At 39.8% G+C, this 25,479-nt stretch overlaps 1 protein-coding gene across 2 annotated transcripts in view; it reads left to right on the top strand.

Annotated features, from left to right (window-relative positions):
• Nucleotides 1-25,479, top strand: part of LOC135493661 (teneurin-m-like) — a 207,495-nt gene that overhangs the window by 158,435 nt on the left and 23,581 nt on the right. For both annotated transcript variants that reach the window (XM_064781151.1, XM_064781150.1), the window contains exons 12-25: nucleotides 4,745-4,849; nucleotides 6,078-6,272; nucleotides 6,503-6,718; nucleotides 7,102-7,284; nucleotides 13,540-13,686; nucleotides 13,940-14,147; nucleotides 15,706-15,825; nucleotides 16,307-16,583; nucleotides 16,906-17,173; nucleotides 17,717-17,857; nucleotides 18,270-18,522; nucleotides 18,999-19,234; nucleotides 19,636-19,793; nucleotides 20,104-21,175. In XM_064781151.1, the coding sequence (XP_064637221.1) occupies nucleotides 4,745-4,849; nucleotides 6,078-6,272; nucleotides 6,503-6,718; nucleotides 7,102-7,284; nucleotides 13,540-13,686; nucleotides 13,940-14,147; nucleotides 15,706-15,825; nucleotides 16,307-16,583; nucleotides 16,906-17,173; nucleotides 17,717-17,857; nucleotides 18,270-18,522; nucleotides 18,999-19,234; nucleotides 19,636-19,793; nucleotides 20,104-21,175 (3,579 nt within the window). The remainder of the gene's footprint in view (nucleotides 1-4,744; nucleotides 4,850-6,077; nucleotides 6,273-6,502; nucleotides 6,719-7,101; nucleotides 7,285-13,539; nucleotides 13,687-13,939; nucleotides 14,148-15,705; nucleotides 15,826-16,306; nucleotides 16,584-16,905; nucleotides 17,174-17,716; nucleotides 17,858-18,269; nucleotides 18,523-18,998; nucleotides 19,235-19,635; nucleotides 19,794-20,103; nucleotides 21,176-25,479) is intronic.

Raw genomic sequence — 25,479 nt, 5'->3', positions numbered from 1 at the left:
TTTTGGTTCCAATTGGATCGTTTCTATACAAGTTGACCTCTAAAACATGGACCTGGTTTTGCTGTGACAGATAACAATTAATTTAATGTAAAAAACTATAGGCCTATTAAAGTACATGTACTTGTGCTTCACTGAGCACCTTTCAGAAACCAAGCCTGAAGGCCAAGTCACCCAGTCATTGCCCTATCTTAACTTTCAGACAGAAACTGTGCCCACAAACACGCTATTCAAATAGGCCAGATGATTACAGAAATGAAAATGATAAATGACCTGAGCTCCAAAACATAGCAAAATCCCTAGGATCCCAATTTCTGATTTCATCCCCATTAGAAAACGATTCATCAGTTCCAAGAAGATGAGTTATTCCATGATTATACTAGGACTGAAAAGCATTTGTGTTTAATACTGTTTTATGAGTCAAGTATTTCTCCTGCCTTCGGTGAATCTTAAAATCGGAAGACACAATGCCATTATATATAAACAAGTTAAAGGGTAACTCGTGTCAAATTTCACCATATAATATTTTAGCTGTTTTTGACAAATGACTACGTCACTTTCTCATAAATCGGTAAGGTTTTCGAATCGAAATGCACATTTTCTAGAAATTGATGGTTTAATCCCGCCCGGATGGCTCGCTTTCGATGCCATTGAAATTGCACTACGCCGACGACGTTTTCGTTGATGACGTCACAACATGAACATTTTCGCGGTCGTGGTGGTTTACATTCAGCGATTTTATAATAAATCTATTCAAAAATGGAAAATTTGAGCTTTACATTTGTGATCAACAATTAAAAACGGATGTATTTCCGCAAAGTTGTAAAATCACATCATAGTATCACTTTAAAGAAAATTATGATTATGTATATCAAGATCATTTGGTTGTCCCTCAAATTGGTGTCAAAAATAAATCGCCAAAGATTTTGTGAAGTATTATATTAACTTGATGCAGTGTTACATGCACAGTTGATGTACTGAAATCGTGGTTCTAGTTATGTTAAAACGCGAAGATGATTTATTTGATTTTCTTATCTGTACCAACAAGCCACCAAGATACAACCCGCATTTCGTAATCCCGGCTGGCTTTTGCTAAAACAGCTGTAATGCACCTCTAGCGCACCCTAGAGGTGCGTAATGCCGGCGACCAGATTTGAAAAATACTACGTGATAAAATCTTCAAATATTGAATGCAAATACTACTGTTTGGATTGGGGCGTTGTGTCTTTGAGAAGACACTTGGGGATTAGTGAACGAAATTTGTTTGGCTTGGTAATGGCTTGTTAAGGCCATGAGAATGGAAGATCTGGTTCACTGTCCACCTCCCGCGTTTTTCCAAATTTTTTGTTAAAATTGTCTGTTTTATCAGAAAACCAGGTTGTAAGCCAATAATGAATAATGAATATTGAATAATTTAAATAGCCTCATCACTTTTCTAAATTTCTTGGATGGTAAACTGGATTATTCCTTTTCGTGGTCGTGTATAACAAATTATCATAAATGTTGGTATTGTTCAGTAAATCCTACCAATAGTTATTGCATATCATAAGTCCAAATTCAAATAAAAAATGGAAAAACCGCAGTTGTGACTGGCATTATTGTCATAACCATTGAAAAATATCTATGGCAAAGCTTCCTTGATTGCAATTCCTTTCCCATCTAGCACATCCCTGACAATGAAATATTTGATATTGCCTCAAATCATTCTCATCAGCTTGTTTGGTATTTTTTCTAGAGAGGTTCTTCACTGACGTCACATGACGACGTTGCCAATTGTTTTGCACGGCCATTTTGGCCGTCACACGTGGTCACGACGTAAAGGAAATGCAATGGCAGGTGGCGGGCAAAACATCACACCGTGACGTCAAGTGAAGAACCTCTATTAAGGTCCTCATGTCTCAGAGCATGATAAAATGGAAACCGTCGGCAAAATCTTGCTTACGACATGTACCCGCAATAAAACCTTCGAAATTGCAAAAAATACAGCCTGTTGGATAAGTGTTATCACGTATCTAAAAAGACACCAGCAGATTTTTTTCCCTCAAATATGGCATGCTTTCGAAACCTCATTTCCTTGAACATGACAAACTTGTTGCATGGAAACCATTACAGAAAAGCTTGGATACTACACAAATATCCCTTGACACTTTCATGTCGCAAAATCTAATATCATAAAATCAAAAATGCGGAAACAATTGCGTGCAGAATTATTTGTGTCGTATCTTTTCAAACATATTTTTGACCACTCGGGGCGCAATTCCTTTGAGAAGAAATGATTATAGACCATGGTGGCAATGTATGTTGAGTATGGCATTTCCTCGAACATGACAAAATGGATGCATAATACTTTGCAAAACCTTGCCTGCGGCCTCAGAGTCTCTCGGCCGGAAATGAATTGATATTATATTGTTCATCCATCCTCAAAGAAAAAAACACTCCTTGTTGGTGTGTTGTATTATAGGCTGTGCGATATTGCTATGGAGACGAGGAGTATGAGTTGTGGTTTCGGGATTTTAGACATTGCGTACGTATACATATATTTTACAAGTTTGTAACCACATTTTTTAATAGAGCCCTAAAATTTGTTTTAAATGTACATTCAAAATAAGGTCTAAAAAATAGGTCTTGAAAGAAAATACCAGTTACTTTCACAATTTTTTATTTGGCAGATTATACTCTGGAATTTTTTTTTTTTTTTCGAGTAAAGCAAATAAATGCCACCAAAATTTATCAGCTTGCATTACTCATTGGCCGATCTCAAATCAAGGTGAAATTCATAATGTCACTGGAAATACACGTAAAGTTCTGTGATGTTGCTGGGATAAATTTGACAGCCTTCATATAAATATAAAGAAGGGCAAACTGACGGTGTATAAATGACAATAACAAATAATTTAGAACAGCCTCCAGGAATGATTCAATATGAGCTGCTGTATGTGTGTCCAGTACAACCTCTGAATTAGGGACACCCTCGGCACTGACAAATGCTGTCCTTTGAAGAACGGCGTTCTGATTACAGAGGTCAAATTCAAGGTAAATGACCAAGGACCAAATGCAGTGTCCTTAATACAGCGGGCATCCTTAATAGAGAGGTGTTGTCTAAGGGAGGTTCCACTATATAAGAACACCCAATCAAGTAAATAGTGAGGCAAGGTCATTTCCTATTGCTGAGTGATTGTTTGACATGAAGAAGAGGTGTGTCATTTCCTCTAACAAATTATCTGGCATTGTTGCTGTGTTAACCCCCTGGAATCTGAGGTGAAATAAATGGCCTGATCAGAAATGTCCTGTAATATAGGTTTTCCCATTTTGCAACATTTTTAGCAATTTCCTAATGGAACTGTAAAATTGTACCATCAAATGTGCTGATTGTGAGATTTCAAAAGAATGGTCATGTCAATAGGTTTACTATTAATGGTACCATCAGAAAGTGCATATTGTTATCTTTTCAAAGAATGGTCCTGTATGTTTGTTAATGGTCCCATCAGAAAGTGCATATTGTGAGCTTTCCGAAGAATGTTCATGTCAATATGTTTACTAATGGTACCATCAGAATGTGTTGACTGTAACCTTTCTAAAGAATGGTCATGTCAATACGTTTACTAATGGTACCATCAGAAAGTGCCTATTGTTAGCTTTCCAAAGAATGGTCCTGTATGTTTACTAATAGTACCATAATCAGAATATGCTTATTATGAGCTTTTCAAAGAATGATCATGTCAATAGTTTTAGTAATGGTACCACCAGATTGGGTTCATTTTGAGATCTCCAAACAATGGTCATGTCAATAGTTTTACTAATGGTACCACCAGATTGGGCTCATTGAAAGCCCTCCAAAGAATGGTCTTGTCAATAGTTGTCATTAATAAAGAGGTGTCTGCTAAGAGAGGTTCAACAGGACATTGAATTCTTACAATAATTTTAGTTGACATTCATCTCCTTACATTTTCCCAATAACCCGAGGTATCAGAAACAATTTAGTTCCTATTTCCCCAAAGTGTGCCATCAAAATTGAAAGCATTCCCCGAAGATATCAGTCGTTAGTTAGTTGCGCTAATTTCCTTTGGGTTCAGTTGAAATTTTGATTAATTAAAACATTGAAACAGTTTGTTAATTAGGCAGAAAGCTGATATGAATTAATCGGGCAATGATTTTAAATTCTTGTCTGTATCTTTAAGCTGACTGATCTTCGGTTTGATTGTGATTCGGTGGTGTAGTGATAAGAGGGTGGTGATCAGGATGTCATAGGTTTGACTCTCAGAAGCATCACACTCCTGCCACCATTCTCCTTGCACTAGAGCAGGACTCTGATTATTGATGACTTCATTCTATCCCTGCTCGAATTGGCCACCACTGCCTGCGAATGGCCTAGGCAAGGCAATTTCGTTGCTATAAGCAATTTAATGCCACTAGTCACCTGAAAGTTTGTGACATGGTTAAAATAAGGCATTAAAACATTTTGGTTTTCACTGTGTTGTTTAAAAACGACATAGGTTTTTGTGATTTTATCCCCGAAGTGAGTAGGAATCTGTGGTCGTGGCTATTTTCAGTATGATTGAACTATGTGACGTACAATGACTAACTCAACATGGAAGATAATACTGGCAGAGAGAATATGCTTGAATATCACGTCTGCTTAGAGATTGTCGTGCCACACATCTCTTGCCTGGCTGTGATAAAAATTGTCTTATTTCTGGTACTTGTATTTTATTCAAAATTATCTTTATCTCGAAATTTTATCTTTCAGATAACCCTGACACGAGCTGCCCAAATAACTGCAATGGTCGTGGAGAGTGCCGGAACGACAAATGCTACTGTTACCCGGGTCGTGCTGGATATGATTGCTCACAGGGTAAGCACTGTGCCTTGTTCGAATCGCAGAGGTCATGACCTAGCCAGAGTGTACAGCACTCTTCAGGATTGACATCTCTTGTCATACGCAAGCTACATGCAACACAATCTCTACTGTAATATTCGCAAGCTCAGATTCTTGAAATTGGATCTTACACACACAGCTTGACCTGTGTTGCAGTGCTACAGTCCAAATCACAATTGCCAACCCTTAATTCACGTCATTGACACGCTACCCAGTGCATAGGTCGTGCGTAATTTGCATGTAGGTCACTCATAATGTACGCGAAACATAGAGAGATAAGCACGTCACTGGTATGTCATTGACGTGCGCGCGTTGCCTGTCACTGACGCCAAACAGGAAGGATGTCAATTATGATTTGGACTGTAAGTCCCTTGTGTTAACCATATGACCATATATAACCATAACCATATTTAGCTTTGCTGCCTTTGAACTGCTCAAGTTCAAATTCTGTTGCCAAAACTCCTTAGAGTTTACGTCAGATAATCCTTCGTCCATGCATCCTATCTTGATCATATCGATCTTTCCTTGTTATCCCGTTGCTCCAGTCCCCGGTGATCGCCTGATGGAGACAGATAGTCCTGCCACTGCTGATTATATAGCCACTCGTTGATGTTACGCAGTTGTTCTCTCTTATTCAGCTTTTTTATGGCACCATATCACATTTGCGTGTGTTGGTACTGACAAGTGCAACAGATTGATGATTTTGGGCTGGCAAAAGTGCATCGTGTTATGTCATCTTCCCATGCAGTTTTGTTCCCCGAATTTGACCATGACTGGTATTTTCAGAAGTTTTACGTGTTAAGTTTTACAAGTTAAAGTGTGAATATGAACAGCATCTGAAACATTAAGAATTGAATTCCTGTGTTAGATCCACCATAACAAAGTCCCCAGATCCCCATTACAAAATTTCTTGCGATTTTTATTTGTTCAAACCTAGAATCTATACACCTTTCCAGAAATGGGGCGCTGAGTGTCCGAAACAGTGATGTCATAAGGGGAAACTAGGCCTTTTGGTGGAGGGACAAAGGAGATAGTCATGGTTGACCAACATACTTGAATGCCTTTAATGACGGACAAGGGGGAAAATTTAGTTCCAATGCAAGCCACCAATTTCGGGAAGCATGTATACAGTGAAAAGAAAATGCCTGCAATAATCTGCTGGTTTACCGTATGAAAATCAGCACGACTTTCTTCCTATTTTCAGAAACATGTCCAGTCCTCTGCAGTGGCAACGGCGTCTACGATCGCGGCCAATGCAAGTGTTTCAAGGGCTACAAGGGCAAGGAATGCTCGACCAAGGCTGATGAATGTGAGGTCCCCAACTGTAACGGCAATGGAGAATGCGTGAAGGGCCAGTGTGTCTGCACGGCGGGTTTCAGAGGCGAGGACTGCAGCAAACGTAAGTCTTGTAATGATGTTTGTAACTCACGGTAGAAGTGCCACTGGACACTCGTTGACGTTGTTTAGGAAGACGGATTTAGCTGCAGGTAGCTTAGAGCCTTCCTATAAATGGCCATGCCAACCGAGTTGGACAATTCTTGACTTTCCGGGACTTTTTGTGTTGAGCACTTGGGGATTTTGGTGACAAAATTGAATTTGATGTATGATTTGAGTCTTCTTCTCTTTCAGTTGACTGCCTGGTCCCCAACTGCTCGAGCCACGGCGTCTGCATGAACCAGACTTGTCACTGCTTCAAGGGCTGGCGCGGCCAGGATTGTGAGCTTCGTGACGTCGTCAACAGCATCGCCGTCTGCGCAAAGAACTGCACGGGCCACGGAGCATACGATAAGAAGTTAAAGAAGTGTGTGTGCGAGGCTGGATGGAGTGGGCTAGAGTGCGATGAAGGTAACTTTGAATTCGCTCTTGTTGGTGTTTGTTGCATGCTGCTACAGTTAGGCACCAATTAGAGTTATTTGGCTAATAACTAGTCGACAACCAAGGAAGTTGATCCCTACAAGTTACTCATGTTTCTCTTTAAGTTGGGGTCTTATGCTTGCCGAGCCAGGAGGTGTACTACATGGTGAAGACACACCATTTGTTAGAAATGTGAAATTTGTAATTGAATTTGAAAATTTCTAAGAATGCAAACTGAAGTAAAGTAGAAAAAGTTTGATAAAAACCAATTTTATTTGAAAAAAGTTGTCGTGTGGTTGTTGGGCCTAGGTCCATTTTGGAAGATAAGAATGCAAACTTGTAACTAAATAAGTTCTTCAAATGTCTCGTTACAGAAATCTGCATGTTGGATTGCGTCAACGGCAAATGTGAGAACCGCCGCTGCCAGTGTGACGAGGCCTGGAGTGGTGCCCTCTGCGACCAGCTTACCTGCGACAAACGCTGCTACGAACACGGATATTGCGACAACGGAACGTGTCGGTGCGACCCTGGCTGGAACGGAAAGCATTGTTCACTCGGTAAGGCCATCTTTTGGTTGGATTCTGTCTCACTTGAGCTGGCTAGAGGGAGATGTACATGTGTATATAGAAAGCATGTGTCCACGTCTGATTACTTTAGCTCAAGTTGAGTTGAGATTACGATTTATTACGATAACATTACTAATAGTTAGTTATCCCTACTAAAACAGTAACAATATTGAGAACTTAAATGGGGGGGGGGGGAGTGTAAAGCTTGCTGTATCTTCAACAAGAACAGAATTTAAAGAACAAAATGTTGTCAAAAGAAGTGCTACAAAAGAACTTTGATTTAAAGACGTGAATTTTCTTAAAATATGGATTGGGTTCAGATAATCATGAATACAGTAGAACCTCTCTATTAAGAACACCCTCTGTACTAGCAAGTGCTGTCCTTTGAAAAGAGCTGTCCTGAGAAGTCAAATTGATTGGAAACAACCAACTTGGGACCAAGCGTAGTGTCCTGAATAGAGAGAGTGTCCCTAATAGAGAGGTGTCACTAAGGGGGGTTCCACTGTATCCTAAATGTTGCTGTAACAATCTGCCTAACTCTGTACGTGAGCTTGAGAATGCGGAAGGTTTGCATGATGTTGATTGGCGTCTCGGATGTGATATGTTTTCAAGGGTCAGAAAAAATTCTCCCATCGGTTCAATATCATGATTGCTCATCTAGAACTAATTATATTACTAACCCTTCTCAATCCCGTTAACACTCCAATTCCTGCATTCATTTAAACCCTTTCCTTGAAAATAAATTGTCCTGCCTGTTCGTTCTGTGTGTCCAAGGACACATATTAAGCGTCCCGAAAACAAGAAATTATCATTGTTGCAACATGCGACAATTATTGCTGCAATTAGCGCTAAAAAGATCAATTGTGTGCAAATCAATTCATAATCACTGGGTTGAAAATTGACTGGCAGTCACAGTATAAAGCACCTGTATCTTTTGCCCGGCAACTTTGCTGACCACTGCAGACAAGAGATTTTTGTTGTATGGAATCATGATCGCACGTCACAGCAGCAAATATTTCTCATTTACGGGGCGCTTTACTGATAGACAGAGAAGTGTGCATGAAGTCAGTTAGGCCAGAAAATATATCTCAGAACTTGATGAGTTTTTCTCTGCGATGAAAAGTTCATAGATAGTCACGGGCATGAGCTGTATGAGATAGGAGAAGTATTATTTTTAGTGTTTTATTATGTGAATGCCTGTCGATTTTAAAAAACAGCAATGTGACCTTTGATGCGATTGTCTCTTTATTGAGAAATATTGTATTTATGGATAAAATATCAGGCAACAACTGTCGAATATTCACTTTGAACTTTAAAGCTTCAGTTATTTCACCAAGTTAGACATACTATGAAAAATGTACATTTCATAAGTTATCACTTCTTGGTGAAAGATGAGGTATTACTGATGGCCAATTTACCTATATATGATGTATGTGTTGCATGGATGAAGTTGATCACCCCTTTGGGCCCCACAACGGAATACTAGACGCTGTTACAGCAGTTGAATTTAAATTCTTTGCGCTATTGGGATTAATCAGACGACGTTAGTTCAGCTACGTGTCTTGGAGATTTTGAGTAACAGCACCCTCTAGTGAGAGAAAGGGAAACCAATGCTGTGTACGTTTGATTTTGGGAATGAAATTTATTTTCAGGAAGAAAATGTTTTCAACAAATCTTTCTGTTGAAAGCTACATGCATTATTGGTTCATTTTGCTAATCTTTTATTTCTCATCGAATTCATTACCAAACATAAAACAGGAGCCCTTCCTCCCTCCCTCCCTCCCTCCCATACTAACTGGCAATAACCCTGAACTAGTGGAGGATCAGGGGGTGGAGACCATCATTTCTAATATCACATACTCTGGGTGGGGCCGCAACCCCTCTTTACCAAATTTCTGTATCCACCACTGTGATCTACCTTCCTGCAGTCGGTAAAGAAGTTTTTGCCAGTCAGTATACATCCTCCCCCCCCCCAACCTACCATTTCAATTCCAGTCAGTTCCCCTGTACCCAGTCTCTTTCACTGTCACCAACTTTGTGATAATTTGTAGAATCACTTCAGGGGGCATGTGGTACCATTGGATTCGGTTAGAAATGAGAAAAAGACAAATTTCGTTGAATTTCTTGCAAATTGAAGTAAAAATGTTGAGTGAATACTTTATTTGGAAGTTGAGACAATCTGGAAAATATTATTGGTTTTATAATTTGGCAACACTGCATCTATAGTTTGGGCAATTGATAACAAATAAAAAGCAGTTTGCACCAAGAATGCTGCGTGTTATCAACCTGAGGCAAATTACTCAACACTACAAGCATTTCTTCTGACGTGGGATTTACTTCAAAAATCACAAATCCTGTACAAAACGAAACTAACCACACAAAAGAGGAGATTCTACAAAATATTCAATCCTTATTTATCTGCATGTGTCTTTTCATTATTCTATATTTCTCCATTTTAACCCTTTCCATGCTGGAACCAACAGGAGGTAAAATCTTTGTTCATATATGCATGGTTTCATTACAAACTTAAACAATTCTTGCTTGTTTTTATTTCCTCACATTTTATAACTTGTTCGGTGCCTGAGTCATCTTAGAAACGGTTAACTCATCCAGGAAAATTCCAGAGTATAATTGATTATATTTCCCATTTGTGTTAATCAGTGTTCTGGCTCCATTTTAGTAGAATCTGACTTTCTGGCATGCTTGCAAACTTCATGGCTGAATTCGAGTTCTATTCTGGGCCCGTTTGTCCAGGGGCAGATCATGTCAAATATACCTCTACTTACCAAAGTTTCGGCTGAAGTCCGAGAGTCGTCTCGACCTGTTTGATTAGGGGTGGACACAAGACTCAGAGAAACAGGGGGCACTGGAGTTTGACTTCTCTGAACAGCATGGTCTGCTTCGAACATTATTTCAAAATGTTGAAATTTTCTGGTCAGGTCTCTGAAATAGGGGATTGCCCCCTCAGATCTACGCCAATGGTAGCAGTGCTAAACACAATGATAATTCTCATCGCTGCCTCGGGGCAATGCAAAGGCAAATAAAAGAAAGTTCTCAAAATGAGTAAAGTCTGAATCATTATACTTGGAGGCCTCTTCTTCTCTCAGGTTGACAAGTCTTTGAAATAAGCACTAAACCTTTTCCAAACAAAGAGCGGTACAGTACACTTGGCTGTATGATTGCAAATTCCTCTAAAAACTCTGATGATCAAACCGGGGTCGTACTTTGGGGTTTTCCTGGATGTTGTCTGCCAAAAGTTGTTAACCATTGGCCTAAAAAATCTCCAATGCTTAATCATAATGCACTCCAGTTATAGATGTCGCTGAACAAAAGTAGTATTATCCTGTAACTTGGTCATTTGCCTCGTCCAATGTGCTTTACATCAGTTGACTTCACCCTGGGGTTATTGCCCCAGTGTGTTGTATTCGCAATACAGTACCAATCAGAAGTAACATCTCCACCACATGCAACCATTGTGTGATGTAATTCATACACACCGGGGGGCCTTGTTATTCAAGACAAGTTGCATCACTAACTTGACTTTAACATTAACTTGAATTAAGTCTAAAGAATTAAGGCCGAATTAAAGTTGATGCCAGGTTAAAGTCAACACCAAGTTAGTGACTGAACTAGTTTTAAATAACCATAGTCTTGGCCTAGATGATTGGTGAAGCTCAGTTTCAAGTGTATAATTTCTGAAACTGTTGTAGAATGTCACATGTGATGTTACTTTTGACCAGTACTGTTAATACCCAAATATAGTGGTATCTTCATAGCCCACTAGCCAATGTATGGTGTAGTTAACTAAAGTTTCCCCTAGTGGTCCATTTGTAATTTTCAATGCTTTAGTCGTAGGGATTCAGTCAGATGTTGTTATGGTTTTGCAAAGTTATGGTTCGCTGTTCCACAAAATATAACATTTAGTGTAGTTTTCGCAGGGAATGAACCCACGTTTCATATGCAGTGCAGTAGTTATGATCAACAGTGCTCTGAAATCTATCTTAGATATCCCAAAACTTTCCCTGTCACACCCTTGCGCCATCTTTCCATTTCTGTCGTTGCGATGCGCATAGATTTTGACGAATTTGACGTAGAACACCTCTGCATTGGTTCATAGGACCATTTGCATTGACTTTATCATGTTGAATCACCTAGCATGAGTTCAATCTCTCTTCTATCTATATGTAGATCAGAATTTTGGCATGTTTGAAAAATTCATGAGTTTTGATCTTTCAATGGATGTTGGGCCTGCTTTCTTTCGGGAGAGTCTCTTGCAGAAATATTTCATTCAGGTTTAGGAGTTTCAACTGATGTTCAAATTTGTGGACTCAAATAGCCAGCTATCAGATTTAAACTCTGTGCTAAAATTGCACCCGGGAGGCTAGAGCTGAAATGTACACCATTGTTTTGTTACATCAAAAACATATAAGGCGATTGCACCAGCTTTTTCTCGATTCTCGGTCGAAAAATCGAAAACCCCTGGCGTGGAAATGAGGCGGTGTGTATATATACACACATGTTCATGTACATGCAACATTGCAGACGATGTGTTTTAGAGTAGGTTAAACCCACTATTAGGAACAAGCATAACATATTTCTGAAATTAGAAAATATAAAGAGCTGTTGTAACTATATAACACATCACAAGAATAATAACTGTGGTATAACAATATTTAACAAGCTGTTAGTTGGTACATGTATTTTGTGATAATTTGTTCAATATTGTTCCAGTTCTAAGTTAAAGTACTGTTCTACGAATTTAAGTTTAATTCTCACATGTAATTGTGCAAAATATGTTGTTTTTAAAACGATGGAGACATTTTTGTGTTTAAGCAATGGAGATTCAGTTCTGATGTTCATTTCACCGGAGCTTGCTCGAACTTCTTTGATGTAGGGCCTACTTGAAAATCTTGTAAACTCCGGTTGAAATGAATAAAACTTTATGTATTTTTGGTAATACACTTTAAATTTCAGGTATTCGGACCTAATTGTCGAATCCCTTGTCTTTCACACGTTACTACAGTGCTGCCACAAACCCACAGCAAATTGCACTTTGTTGGGTGTGATTGATTATTGGAACAGCACGATCACTGCTGGCTATTCCGTCACATATACACACCCGTGCCTTTAATCAGTTCTGTCAAAACTATCACACAAGTGCATGTTATTTTCTTTATTAGTGATAAAAGTGGTGGTGGATACTTTAAACAATCAACGGTGTTGTTTTTAAGATCTTTTTTAGAAAAAAATTGATTTAAGTGGTAATTAAGACCTAATTAACACCTTGTGTTTGGCTGTCAATCAATTAGCAAAGTGTACTGTTTGATTGACTTTGAAATTCCATCAGGAAATTATATAGATAATTACACAAATGCTTGCAGTGCACTAGATTGAATTATTTTTTTCCGGAATTTTCCAAATAAATGTTCAGGAATTATTCAGTAATAGAATCTGTTATGATATTATGTTCGAAAAATTTGGTTTGGGGGTTAGCTGCACAGACCAATGACAGCTATAGTTTCAAGCAAAAGTAACATTTTTTGGGATTTTTCTTTAACTTCTGTCGTTATGTGCATGAGTCAGTGTTGTAGGTGCACAAGGCTTTGGTATAAAATCTGTCAACACAGCAAGCTCTCGATGGAACACGCACTGTCACATCACTATTCAAAATCTTTTTTTAAACTTATTTATTCTGAAAAGGTGACGATCGGTAAGATCATGAAGATAATATCATTAAACGTCTTACAATGAAACTTTGATAAATCTTACGATGAATTATGAATTTGAAGACCTAGGAATTTGGAAAATCATAAAGAGGCAGTAAAGATGACGTCATATCAGAAAAAAAGATGTCATTCACAAAAAAGTTGTCATTCACAGGAAAAAAGACGTCATTCACAGGAAAAAAGACGTCATTTTAAACATAGAATCCCAATGTCACTGAGCCACTTGGTCTGCTTTGTCATTTGTCAAGGACATTGGCAAGGTCAAGATTGTGGCCAAAATGACCGCTATGCTACTGTAATATTTCTAGTTCTTTGCAATGTTTTTGTGGGAAAGAAATGTGGTGAACATGTTCCCATCAGATTTAGGTGTAATTAGGGTTCAAGACGAAATGATACTAAGGAAGAGTAATAGGGAAAAAATGTTAGCAAGGACGAGTTACAAGATGAGATTTTAGTTGCAATAAGTTTTGATTCTGAGTCTTTCTTCGACGTTTTAATTCTTTTCTCTATCTCTATCTAGATGGGTGTCCTAATGCATGCAACAATCACGGTACATGTCAACAATTCCAAGATGGCTGGCGATGCAGTTGCCAGAGCGGATGGAAGAGCGCCGCTTGCGATGTCGCGATGGAGACCACGTGCGACGATAGTGCAGACAATGACGATGGTAGGTGTATATAGTACAGGGTGTCCCAGAATATTGCTTGCTATAGAAACCCCAGTGGTACACACAACCACTTCAGGTGCAGCAGCACGTACACCTGTCTGTAGTGGAGGGAGTGTGTCCTTAAAACAGAGGTGATGAATACCTGTGTCCTTATAAAGAGTATGTCCTCAGTAGAGAGGTGTCCGCTATTAAGAAAGGTTCTACTGTACACAGGAGGAGCAGACGTCGATCAAAATAATATTTTCTTCTCCAGATGGTTTGACTGACTGCATCGACCCGGACTGCTGCGTGAGTTTTGCCTGCAAGGACTCGCCATACTGCGTCACGTCACCCGACCCCATGGAGATCCTCCTAAGGAAACAGCCTCCGAGCAACACTGCATCATTCTTCGATAAGATGAAGTTCTTGATTGAAGATGACAGCGTTCAGAGTTATGCCACGCGATCTTCGTTCAACGAGAGGTAGAGTTATATGATTATATTAATTATATAATTTTATTAATTTCTACTTTTAGATCACGTGTCTTTACATTTAGTTTCAGTTTCAGTTTAATTTGTGAGCTTCGGTTTAATCTGGCCAATTGTGGGGTCGTGATTTTGTGATTTTGTCAAGTTTGATATGGAAATTGAGAGAAACCAGTCCGGTTAGATTTGATTGGACATTTTACTGATTGAAAAGTGAGATCTGGGGTGGTTCCAACCCACTGCCAATTCCTATTCGTTCCATTGATCATGATGTATTGGTCAGAGGTAACATTCCATGCTTCCTGCAACACTGAATTCAAGGAACTGTCTCTAGCAATATGGCAGCAGGGATCCTGGCATATGGATTGTGAGACAGAAGTGCGTCTTTAGCACACAACAGGCAATGCAGCGTTTCGTGCGGCAAGGTTTGACATTTCTGACCATTACTGTAGACCCTATTGTCATATTCATGATGACACTTTTCGACATCTATTCCAATGTCTGAGCATAATCGTCTTGTATTCACAGGACAATTCAAGACCTCAATTATGTCGTGGTATGTCGCGTAAAGATTGCATGACGGGGTATCGGGTCAAAATTAACCAAGTCATTTCACCATCACAGAGTTATATTATTATGTTACCTCACTTCAATACACAGCTCACCAATTACTAAAGGACTGAGACTGATTTTCCCTGAAATATCACTGGCATTGTCTTCACACCTACTTTCGTGTGGATATTCATCCCTCACGAAAGGACCGGGTTTTGGTTTGGCATGGTTAACAGGTTTTGGATAATGTTGCACAGGTTGGGTTTGAATGTCTCATAGCACACAATGTCCTCATCATGTTTCCCCTTGCAATTCCCTTTGCACCTTTTGGGACAAAGGATTGGTCCTTAAGCCTGTGAAAATGGCATTGAGGCCATTCTGAGTTGAAGAAGATAGAGTTTGACCTACCTCTGTTGTTGGGAAAAAGCTAAAATTATTGAGTTGCGAGCTAGGCAATTGAGTTGAGAGCTACCTCTGTTATTGGGATGAAGCTACAACTATTGAGTTGCGAGCTAAGCAATTGAGTTGAGAGCTGAGTTATTGAGTTGAGAGCCTGTGATTGTTTACTCTATAAACAATATTGGGTGATTGTAATGAAAGTAGTAGGACACAGAAGACTTGGGGGGAAACCTATGCTGTTGAAAAAAGTCACCCTGTCTATCACATGAGTGTACCGGGACCGACCGAGAATCAAACCCGGGACCTCAGAGGTGACATGCGCTGATGTTTCCGCTGTGCAATTGTGGCAGCCCAAAGAAGCTAGATGCACAGCCGACTTGGAAAAGCAGTGCAGTTGCTTTGGTTTGCAGATACAAGATATTGTGCAGGACAAGATAAAGTCACTACTATTACAATACGGAGATGGGGGTGGGGATATAAAATGTGCTTCTAGCTCTAGCCTCGAGACTCCAACTGTAGACTAAATAACTGAAACTTGATTGGTAACACTTTGAAACTGTAATATAAAAGTAATTTCTAAACCATTTTCAATCTTCATTTACAGTCAAGTTTCTGTGATTCGAGGCAAAGCTATGGCAAAGGATGGAAGCCCTCTGATTGGTGTGCGCGTCAGTGTGACATCACAGCCTCTTTATGGATTCACTCTCACCCGAGAACAAGGACTGTAAGTAAAAACTGCTTAGAAAGTTTTTATGAAATTTTCTCTTTTTCTGTTTCGAATTATCTGAAATTGATATCATGAGGCTTCTCAGTCTGATGAGTACTGTTGATATCATGTAGGATTAACCCCTTGGTAAAGATTTCACTTGCCATTTTTCACCTTATTACCACTGTCTTATAAGCAAATGATTTCTATTACAGTGTGAAAAAATGATTGTTTTCATACTTGAAAATGCAATGGTTTTTCTCCTTAAACTTCCGTCCACAAAGCTAAAAGAAAAAGGGCATCGTCTACAGTCATAGTCACAATTGACATGTAATTGCGCATAACATAATGTAAATTTAGGCATGTCAGTTGTGATCAGGACTGTAGGCAAATGTTCCTTATAAGACTTCAAAGTTTGAGACACTAAAATCAAGCTGCCTTCCTTAAAATACCCACACATAATGAATTCTGTTTGACTCTTCCTCTGTTCTTGTTTCAGCTTCGACATCTTGGTCAATGGCGGCGGTTCCGTCACCCTCCAATTCCTGCGCCAGCCCTTCAAGACAAAGGCTGCAACGGTTACCGTCCCGTGGAACAAACTCATCACGATGGACCCCGTCATCATGACGCTCGGAGACGAGGCAATCACCGCACCTGAGCCTTGCCCAGACACCAACCACGACCACTACTCGATGCGACCGTTGGTCCTCTCGACTTGGGAGCACACCCAGCTGGGATCTTGTTCGTCGAAAAGCGCTATTATTCCGGAGTCTCAGGTATGTAGGAATATTTTGAGATTTTGAAATTAATTTTAACTTCTTCTATCATTCAGAATTTGTAGTAGTTTGGAGTAGTCCAAATCTTAATGAAGGACTGTATTAAAAAACTTTTGAATTTAGCTTGGTCATCATTGATTGGTCATCCCTGGTCTACTGATTAAAAGCTGCTATGGATTAGTGGCTATGACTCTCGGCTAGCAGTCAAGTGGTCCCTTGTTCAAACTCAAAGGTTAATGGTTTCTGGTCAGAAATGCTCAGGATGTGTAGCGATGAATGAGCAGCTCATCTGAGTTCTACTTTAACTTTTTGTTTGTTTTAGGTATTACAAGAGAGCCTCCCAATCCCTGGGACGGACCTTCACCTTGTCTACCACAGCTCCGAGACCGCCGGCTACATGTCGACCATCATGATCCAGCTCACACCCAATAAGATCCCCGACACTCTTGCCATCGTTTACCTCAGGATTGCGGTCCAGGGCCTGACGTTCGAAAAGACTTTCGAGGCTGATATGGGTCTGAAGTATAAGTTTGCCTGGGAGAGACTGAACGCTTACAACCAGAAGGTTTATGGAATTGTCAGTGCCAGAGGTAAGGAGAAATTCTTTTGATGAATCTTTTGCAAATCTGCCAATATTGTGAAATTTGAGGTTAACCATGCGCAAATGACATAATGGTCATTTACACGACAAGAAAAAAACCCAATGAGATCCGATCGAATCCATGTGTGGTCTAAATTTTCCTTGTGTAAACTAATTGAAAATAGTCAAGATTCAAAAATCTATTATTAAAGCTGGTCCCATCGGGTCTAGTCTGAAAGCTGGTTCCATTGGGTTTAGTTCAAACCATTTCTGTTAGCTGACCCAAACAGGCTTACTATCGAGTCTCTTGTAGACTAAAATGTAACTGCATTTAATTTAACCAATTTAATTCAATTTGAATTAATTTGCACAGTGAAGCACTTCTGTTACAAAGCAGCTGGGATGTTCCTATTCTCATTCATGTGCAACCTCATTAGACCACAGTGAAAATGGAAACAGTCGAATCAGAAAGTGTTTTTTAGCTGTGCTTGTAAACTGCCCTAATCGGATCATCAGAATGTAGCATTTGACTTGTACTGTATGTCGATTTCAGTGTCTGTTGGCTACAAGTACGACAACTGCATGCACATCTTCTGGGAGACGCAGACTGCGACCATGAGTGGATACGATATGCCCTCATCTGACATCGGAGGCTGGAATCTTGACATTCACCACACGTACAACTTTCAAGAAGGTACGTGTGAAGCTAAGCGCAACCGACAAGCTAAATTACGACAAGAAGGAAAACGTAGTTCACAGGATATATTCTGGGTCACCCGCACTTGACGAGCGTAAAAAACAATGTGGTAACCATCGGTTATGCGCCATCCGTTATGACCTTTCAACTAGCGGCATCATTGAAGAATTTTTTTTTTAAAAATGTTTTGCATTAGATGTGGCATTTAGGCAGATAGTTGGAAAATAACTAGAAAATTAAGATTTCTCCAATTTATGGCCTGTGATCATTGGCAAAGTATGACAAAATCAGTGTAAGACGGCCCACTATACAGATATGATAATTGGCGTGGCCTAAAGCCTGCAAGCGATCATGTGCTTTGAAGAAGAGGCCTCTGAACTTCTCTCAAATCTTGGTGTTCTTTTTTTAGGTATCCTTCACAAGGGAGATGGCACCAACATCTACCTGAAGGAGAAACCCAAAAAGATCATCACGGTCCTCGGCAACGGCAGGCGGCGAAAACTCGATTGCAAGGGGTGCGAAGGTCCATCGCAGGACAATCGTCTTCTGGCACCGGTGGCGCTGGCTAGTGGTCTGGACGGGAGTCTCTATGTTGGCGATTACAACTTTATCCGGAAGCTTGCGTCGAGTAGACAACATGTGATGAGCATCTTGGAAATGAAGTAAGTTCCTTGGAGTATTTTTAAAAGTTTTCAGAAAATTGCTAAAATGGTGAAAAATATTGTCTCAGTCGATATAAGCATGGCACAATCTGAAAGTTCTTGTCTTGAGCTTTCCAATGAATGGTCATGAATGTTCATGTCAATAGATTTACATTCTTAAAGGTTTGGGACCATTTCTGTGTGCTGCACTTGGCAATTCTTAGCCATGTACCCTTTAATGCCTACAGCCAGGTCCACATTTCCTCTGTTTTCTCAAGATTGAAAGAATTTATGGTAGAAAAACAAACCTCAATATACAGTGAAACCTCCCTCAGCAGATACCTCTCTATTAAGGTCATTTCCATTGACTTGGACCTTTGTAATTTGGACTCGGGACACCTCACAATTGAGAAGAGCTTTTTCCAGTCCGGGGACATCCTTTTAGAGAGGGTCTACTGTTAATGATAATATTAAACCCCTTATCATCAATTTTACAGAACTACCCAAGTGCCATATAAATACTTCATGACGGTCAGCCCCCTCGACGGTAAACTCTACATCTCTGACTACGAGAGCCGGCGGATCATTCAAGTGAAAACGATGGGTCGCGTACGTGCTCTGGACGGAAACTTTGAGGTCATTGCTGGCAATGGGGAGCAGTGCTTACCTGGGGAGAAGGAGAAGTGTGGGGATGGAGGTCCCGCATCTGCGGCCAGGCTCATGTACCCAAAAGGTAAGATCGTTGATTCCAGAAGAATTCGTCTCCAGACTATTTACGTATTTGTCCCATTGGATGATTCGCGACCCCTTGAAATTGTGTTTCCCTGCGACCTCCCATGTCGTCTCATTCCCTTTAGAATTCTTAAGAAAGTTTTATTACAACACATAGAACTTGGTAGATTACTTAACTGTGACTGGATGCAGGGCAAAGAGATATTCTCCAACTTGATCCCTCCTTCCTACTTTACCCTTCCCTCTAAGGGCATGTTTTTGCATGCCCTTAACACTTTCAGTACCCGTTGTTTCACCCCGAAACACCTCATTTTCAGGTATTTTTCAGGGGCATTTTTGGTCGAACGCCCAAAGTGTTAAAGCAGCCAAATGACATGACCCATATTTTTTATTCTTTGTCAGGTATTGCTATAAACAAGGACGGGATTGCCTACTTTGCTGACGGTGCCAACATCCGGACAGTGGACAGGGTCGGGACGATCGAGACAATCATCGGGAACCAGGAACAGCCCGGAGAGTGGAAACCAATGCCTTGTCATAAAGCTGTCACTTTTGAGAAGGTTAGTGTCTTTTTTTTCTCTCGGTGCCCTTTTTGCCCATGGGAAAATTTGTGACCCCTCACAGCAAAACTACATGTAGGCACATGTTGCTCTGAGCTTGGCAGGTTGAGACGGACTGGTTGTTGATTTCAATGTTGTCTGCCTTTTGTGAAATCTGAATACAAAAATTTGCCAATGATCACAGGCCAAGTGTCAGTGTCAGTGTCAGTGTTTGCTAGATGTGAAATGAATGCAAGGCATAAAACGTATCGAGTTTCAAACAAGAAATATTGTCAGCTGAAGGTTACACAAATTTCCCCTCTCTCTTCAGATGACTCTTCGATGGCCCACCGCTTTGGCCGTAAACCCCCTTGATGATACAGTCCACGTCCTAGACAACGACATGGTCCTGAAGCTGACACACGACAAGAAGGTCATCATCATCGCAGGACGGGCCGTCCATTGCCCGCCACGGAACAACCAATCACGCCTGGCATACTTAGAAGATGATGAGGAATCGTCTTTGTTTGCTACCGACGTCGTCTTGCACAGTCCTCAACATATCGCATTCGCTCCTAACGGCGACCTCTATATCGTGGAAAGTGATCAACAGTTTATAAACCGGGTCCGAGTCGTCACGACTGATGGGCGTATCTATCATCACGTCGGAGCCAAGTCAAAGTGCGATTGCAAGAAAGCAAGCTGCCGTTGTTTCGACGCGAAGGAGATTTTGGCATCACAGGCGCTGTTGAGTAACCCAACATCTATAACGGTGACACCAGATGGCGTTTTGCACATATCAGACATGGGGAATCTCCGCGTTCACTCCGTGATGTCGATCCTCCCGAAACAGACTCCGCAGAAAATGTACGAGGTTTTGTCACCCGAGATGCAGGAATTATACATCTTCAATCGGTACGGACAACACATCCAGACGAAAAATATCATCACCGACGAATTCATGTACAACTATTCCTACAGCGTCAACTCGTACTACGGGAAACTGACCGCCGTCCAAAGCAGCGGCGGGAACAAGGTCCAAATCATCCGCGACTACACGACATTCGCCAAAGCGATCAAATCGCCAAACGGACAGGTCTGTAAACTCGAACTCGACAACTTGGCCCGATTGGTGAAATTCATCTCGCCGGACAACTTCACGACTTCGTTTTCTTACCTCCACACGATCGGATTACTGGAGACGAAACACACGAGTACCGGCCACACCTACTTCTACGAGTACGACTTCAACGGACGGCTCTCCCGCGTGATCCAACCGACCGGCGAAGTGATGAAGATTTTGACGGACGTCGACTCCGCAGGTGCTGTTGCACATATAAGCACCGATGGCAAGCCTGATGTGACTTTGGCAACCAATGGCAATCTGCTTTCAATACTGCATGGCAAGTGTCTTTACGCACCTTAGATTGGGGTCCCTGGGGTTCTAACCTTGAACATTTAAGCCAGGTTTATGTTTATTTTTCCACTAATGGGTACCAGGCTTGCCTGGGAAGTTAACCTGCGATGGGCCACCATCCTATCCAGGGGGAGTTTATACTCCTAGTCACTTATTGCTACGAAATCCGGGATAAGCTCCAGCTGAATGAGCCATTCGCGGCTCAGGCAAGAGCCCAGTCGACTTTAACTTATTTAACTAATGTTTATTCGTTAATAAATATTTTCGTGGATTCATCGAACTTCGCTTAAAATGCCCCCTTTGAATAAACAATATATTTCACCCTGTTGAATTAGTTGGGACAAAACCTGGGGCATGTTTTCCTGTTCTGAAAGTCAGCATATAATAATAATAATAATAATAATAATGATAATGTCTATTATTTATAAAGCGCCGCTCAGGACGCATTGCTGTTTAAGTACTATTTGTTAATTCCCCTCTCATTGGCACTGATAATGTCTCTCGAATAGCCACACTCAAATGAAACATCATCATGAGCAGCATTGATTTTGAATTTGTCTGTAGGAAATATCTATAATGTACGTCCGTATATTTCCTTATTCAATACACAAAAGTACGATCCTGTTGGGTTTATGTTGAAGTTAAGGTTGAAAATCTGGTTTGAATAAAATGTTTTAAATCTTTGTCCCCAAAAAGCTTAATCTATCCACTTTGAACTTGGATAAGTATGACTGCGTTTTATCCTTCAGACTGTCCTCTCTTCGCTTACTGTCTGGACCAACTTCTAAATCAATTGACATGTTTGATGCATCAAATACCATATATCTGTCCTCTTATTGAACTATATTTGCCACAATTCATTGTGGCTGTGGCTTGGATATTCATTCAAAAACTACTCTTGCATTTATTTCTCAAAGCATGTCAAAACAGGTTACTTGCGTGTAAGCTTTAATATTGTATAAAAAATGTACAAATGTACTATCCTTCCTACAATACCAGAAAAAAAATCTCTGTATTTACCTTGGTTACTTTAAATGCGCATGTGTAACCGGATGCAAAATCTGGAGATTTTGTTCAATCTTCTGCCAATCGTGGTGTTGATTCAATGTCTTCAAATAAGTATTGCAAACAGATCAAGTTTAACTGAATGCTCACTGTCACATCAAGCTCAAAGGAGTATTGTATACAGATCAAGTTTAACCGAGTACTCATTGTCACATCAAGCTCAAAGGAGTATTGCAAACAGATCAAGTTTAACTGAATACTCAGTGTTGCATCAAGCTCAAAGGAGTATTTTGTAAACAGATCATGTTTAACCGAGTACTCAGTGTCACATCAAGCTCAAAGGAGTATTGTTAACAGATCAAGTTAAACTGAATACTCCGTGTCACATCAAGCTCAAAGGAGTATTGCAAACAGATCAAGTTTAACTGAGTACTCAGTGTCACATCAAGCTCAAAAGAGTATTGTTAACAGATCAAGTTCAACCGAGTACTCAGTGTCACATCAAGCTCAAAGGAGTATTGTTAACAGATCAAGTTTACTCTTTGCCACAACAAGCTGTCACATATGGAGTAAGCAGATGCATATCAAACCAATTCCCATCTACCACCCGGGGAACCCACAGTAGCGCGTTTTGTTCAAATACTAGGCTATTTTCATTTCACCGTAGTCGCTAGTGGTCGTGCACACATTGTGGATATGTTAATCTTTTTCTGCTGTAGACGGTGGTGAAAGTAAGTGATGTGTTAGTAGACCTGGTTCCGTCCAAAAAATTAGTATTTTGTTGAAAAATATGTAAACTCGTGAAATTCCAGTGAAAATTGGATTAAATCTAATTTTTTGAAAGGTTAGATGTAAATTTGTGAAATTCTTGTAGCAAATTGAAGTAAATTAAATTTTCTGAAATTTGGTGCTAACATCTTGTGAGGTTTTTTCTGGGTCAATCCTGGTACTGATCATAATAAACAGATAATAATAATTTGCCTTGGTCCCAAGGTTTTGGCTGAATAAAATGGCAGACTTGGGGGTCAGCCTCAGATGTTGCTGCCGTGACGTCAAACTGTTGAACCATTTGCAGCTGGAGGCATGTCGTGAAAGTCAGCCATTTTCTTTCTCTACATCATGACTTTCCCACTAGAGGTGCTGATCTGCTCAGGCAAATAAGGGTAGCTTTCAGGATCGTCAGGTTTTAAAGTAAAGCACCCCACATTACTCAATGAAGTAAATCAAACACTTAACTTCACGAATTAGAGTTAGTGAAAATCAGAGACCTCCAGACTACTGTAACTATTGAATATAACAAGTGTAAGAATACAAAAAAACTTCTATCACAATTGTCAGCAGGTATAGTAAACATTGATATTACCAGGTCTTTTCTTCTTAATCTAAATGGTAGTTGTATAGTGTGGTCGTGTTTCTTTTCCATGTCTGCAGCAGTTGAAAGGTTAGGCGTATGTGCTTTACTCATTAGACCACTAGTTAGACAACGGTTGCCAACAAAGCGAAAGGTCATTATAGTCCAGTCAAAGTTGGATTTTCGCTAAATTGACTGGACTACATCAGGTTATTGTCTGGTAGATGTTAAATGGCTTTGATTGTGTCTAGAATAGATTTCAATTATCACGTAGAAAATGTCCACAAATTTGGAAATTGTTTCATCATTTTCAAAATTTTAAACAAAATCTTTTAAATATTGTTCAAAAATTTTACAAGACATTTTCAAAATTCAACCGGTAAAATTTGACAATTTGTGCTTAGTCAAATGCTGTCTTTTGGACAATGCCATGATTTCCTTATTCAAATTAGTGTAAAAAAAACATTTTTTGAGAAGTTTCATTTGACTTGATTCTGTAAGAATGATATTATATAACATACATGTAAATGTTTTATGACTTATATTGGTGGTACTGGTAGTTTTAAACATTTTGAGCCGTACAGGTGTCCCCCCCCCCAACCTACCACACCCCATATTTCAGTTTATCTCCTCATAATTATCAAGTATAATTAATGCGTGTCTATATGTATAACAATGATTTCAGTTTCAGCTAATCCACACATAGAAATATCCGTTAATTATTACACATGAATATTTTGTTTTGAGCTAAAAGTCCCCCCCCTGCATGTGAAGCAACCATTAACTTTTCTGTTATCTTTTAACTTTAGTTTCAGAGGTTCTTGTAGACCCCACCACAGGTAAACAAGGTGGCAACCTGCATATGGACTAGCCTTCCTCAGATTGGCTGCCAAGCTTTTGACGACCTTCTACTTTATTCTTATTGCTAGGTTTCAGCCCCTCTCTATTTCCCATTCCAAACATAGAAGAAATGGCTGAATTTTGTCTGAATTTATTCACCCAAATTGAATTATGTCCTATTTGTTCATCCAAATTGAATTATGTCCTATTTGTTCATCCAAATTGAATTTTGTCCTATTTGTTCTTCCAAATTGAATTATGTCCTATTTGTTCATCCAAATTGAATTTTGTCCAAATTTATTCATCCAAATTGAATTTTGTCCAAATTCTTTCAATCCAAATTGAATTTTGTCCAAATTTATCCATCCAAATTGAATTTCGTCCAAATTGAATTTTGTCCAAATTTATTCATTCAAATTGAATTTTGTCCAAATTCTTTTCATCAAAATTGAACTTTGTTCAAATTTATTCATCCGAACTGAATTTTGTCCAAATCTATTCATCCAAATAGAATCTTGTCCAAATCTATTCATCCAAATTGAATTTTGTCCAAATCTTTCAATCCAAATTTGAATCAGCATACCTCTCCCACAGACTGATTTTCACCTGTAGCAAACATGATATAGAAACATATTTCTAGTATCTCTTGGCCTTTGCGACAAATTCAGCCCTTTCACATCTATCTCCCTGCTTCCGTTGGTTGTTGTGGGCAGAAAAAAATTTAAGGATGGTGTCAAAAATGATGTTCTAAGAAATCCAATTTTCGGAAACATTCATTAGTCTCTCACAATGTCACTTATGTGTCACTTTTCACATGTTGTGTGTGACATGAACAACGATCAAATCATTTCCAAAGAACGGGCTACGCACGATTCATAATGTCACTTTTCACCCTGAAGTTGTGTCATGTCATGTTTTCAAGCCTAAGCAGGTTTACATACATACTTGTCACAGGTGATAATATGTGAATCATGACAAGTGACAACATGAATCCTATGTAAACCCTGACAGATTGTGATAAGATTCTTCCCATGTCAGCAACCAATTTTCCCCTTCCTCCTCCCGTCCTGCTCTCCCTCCTGAATCCCTGGACC

Source organism: Lineus longissimus, chromosome 9 (genome assembly GCF_910592395.1).
Source record: "Lineus longissimus chromosome 9, tnLinLong1.2, whole genome shotgun sequence".
NCBI classification, from domain to species: Eukaryota; Metazoa; Nemertea; class Pilidiophora; order Heteronemertea; family Lineidae; genus Lineus; species Lineus longissimus.
This window is presented reverse-complemented; position numbering and strand designations above follow the sequence as displayed.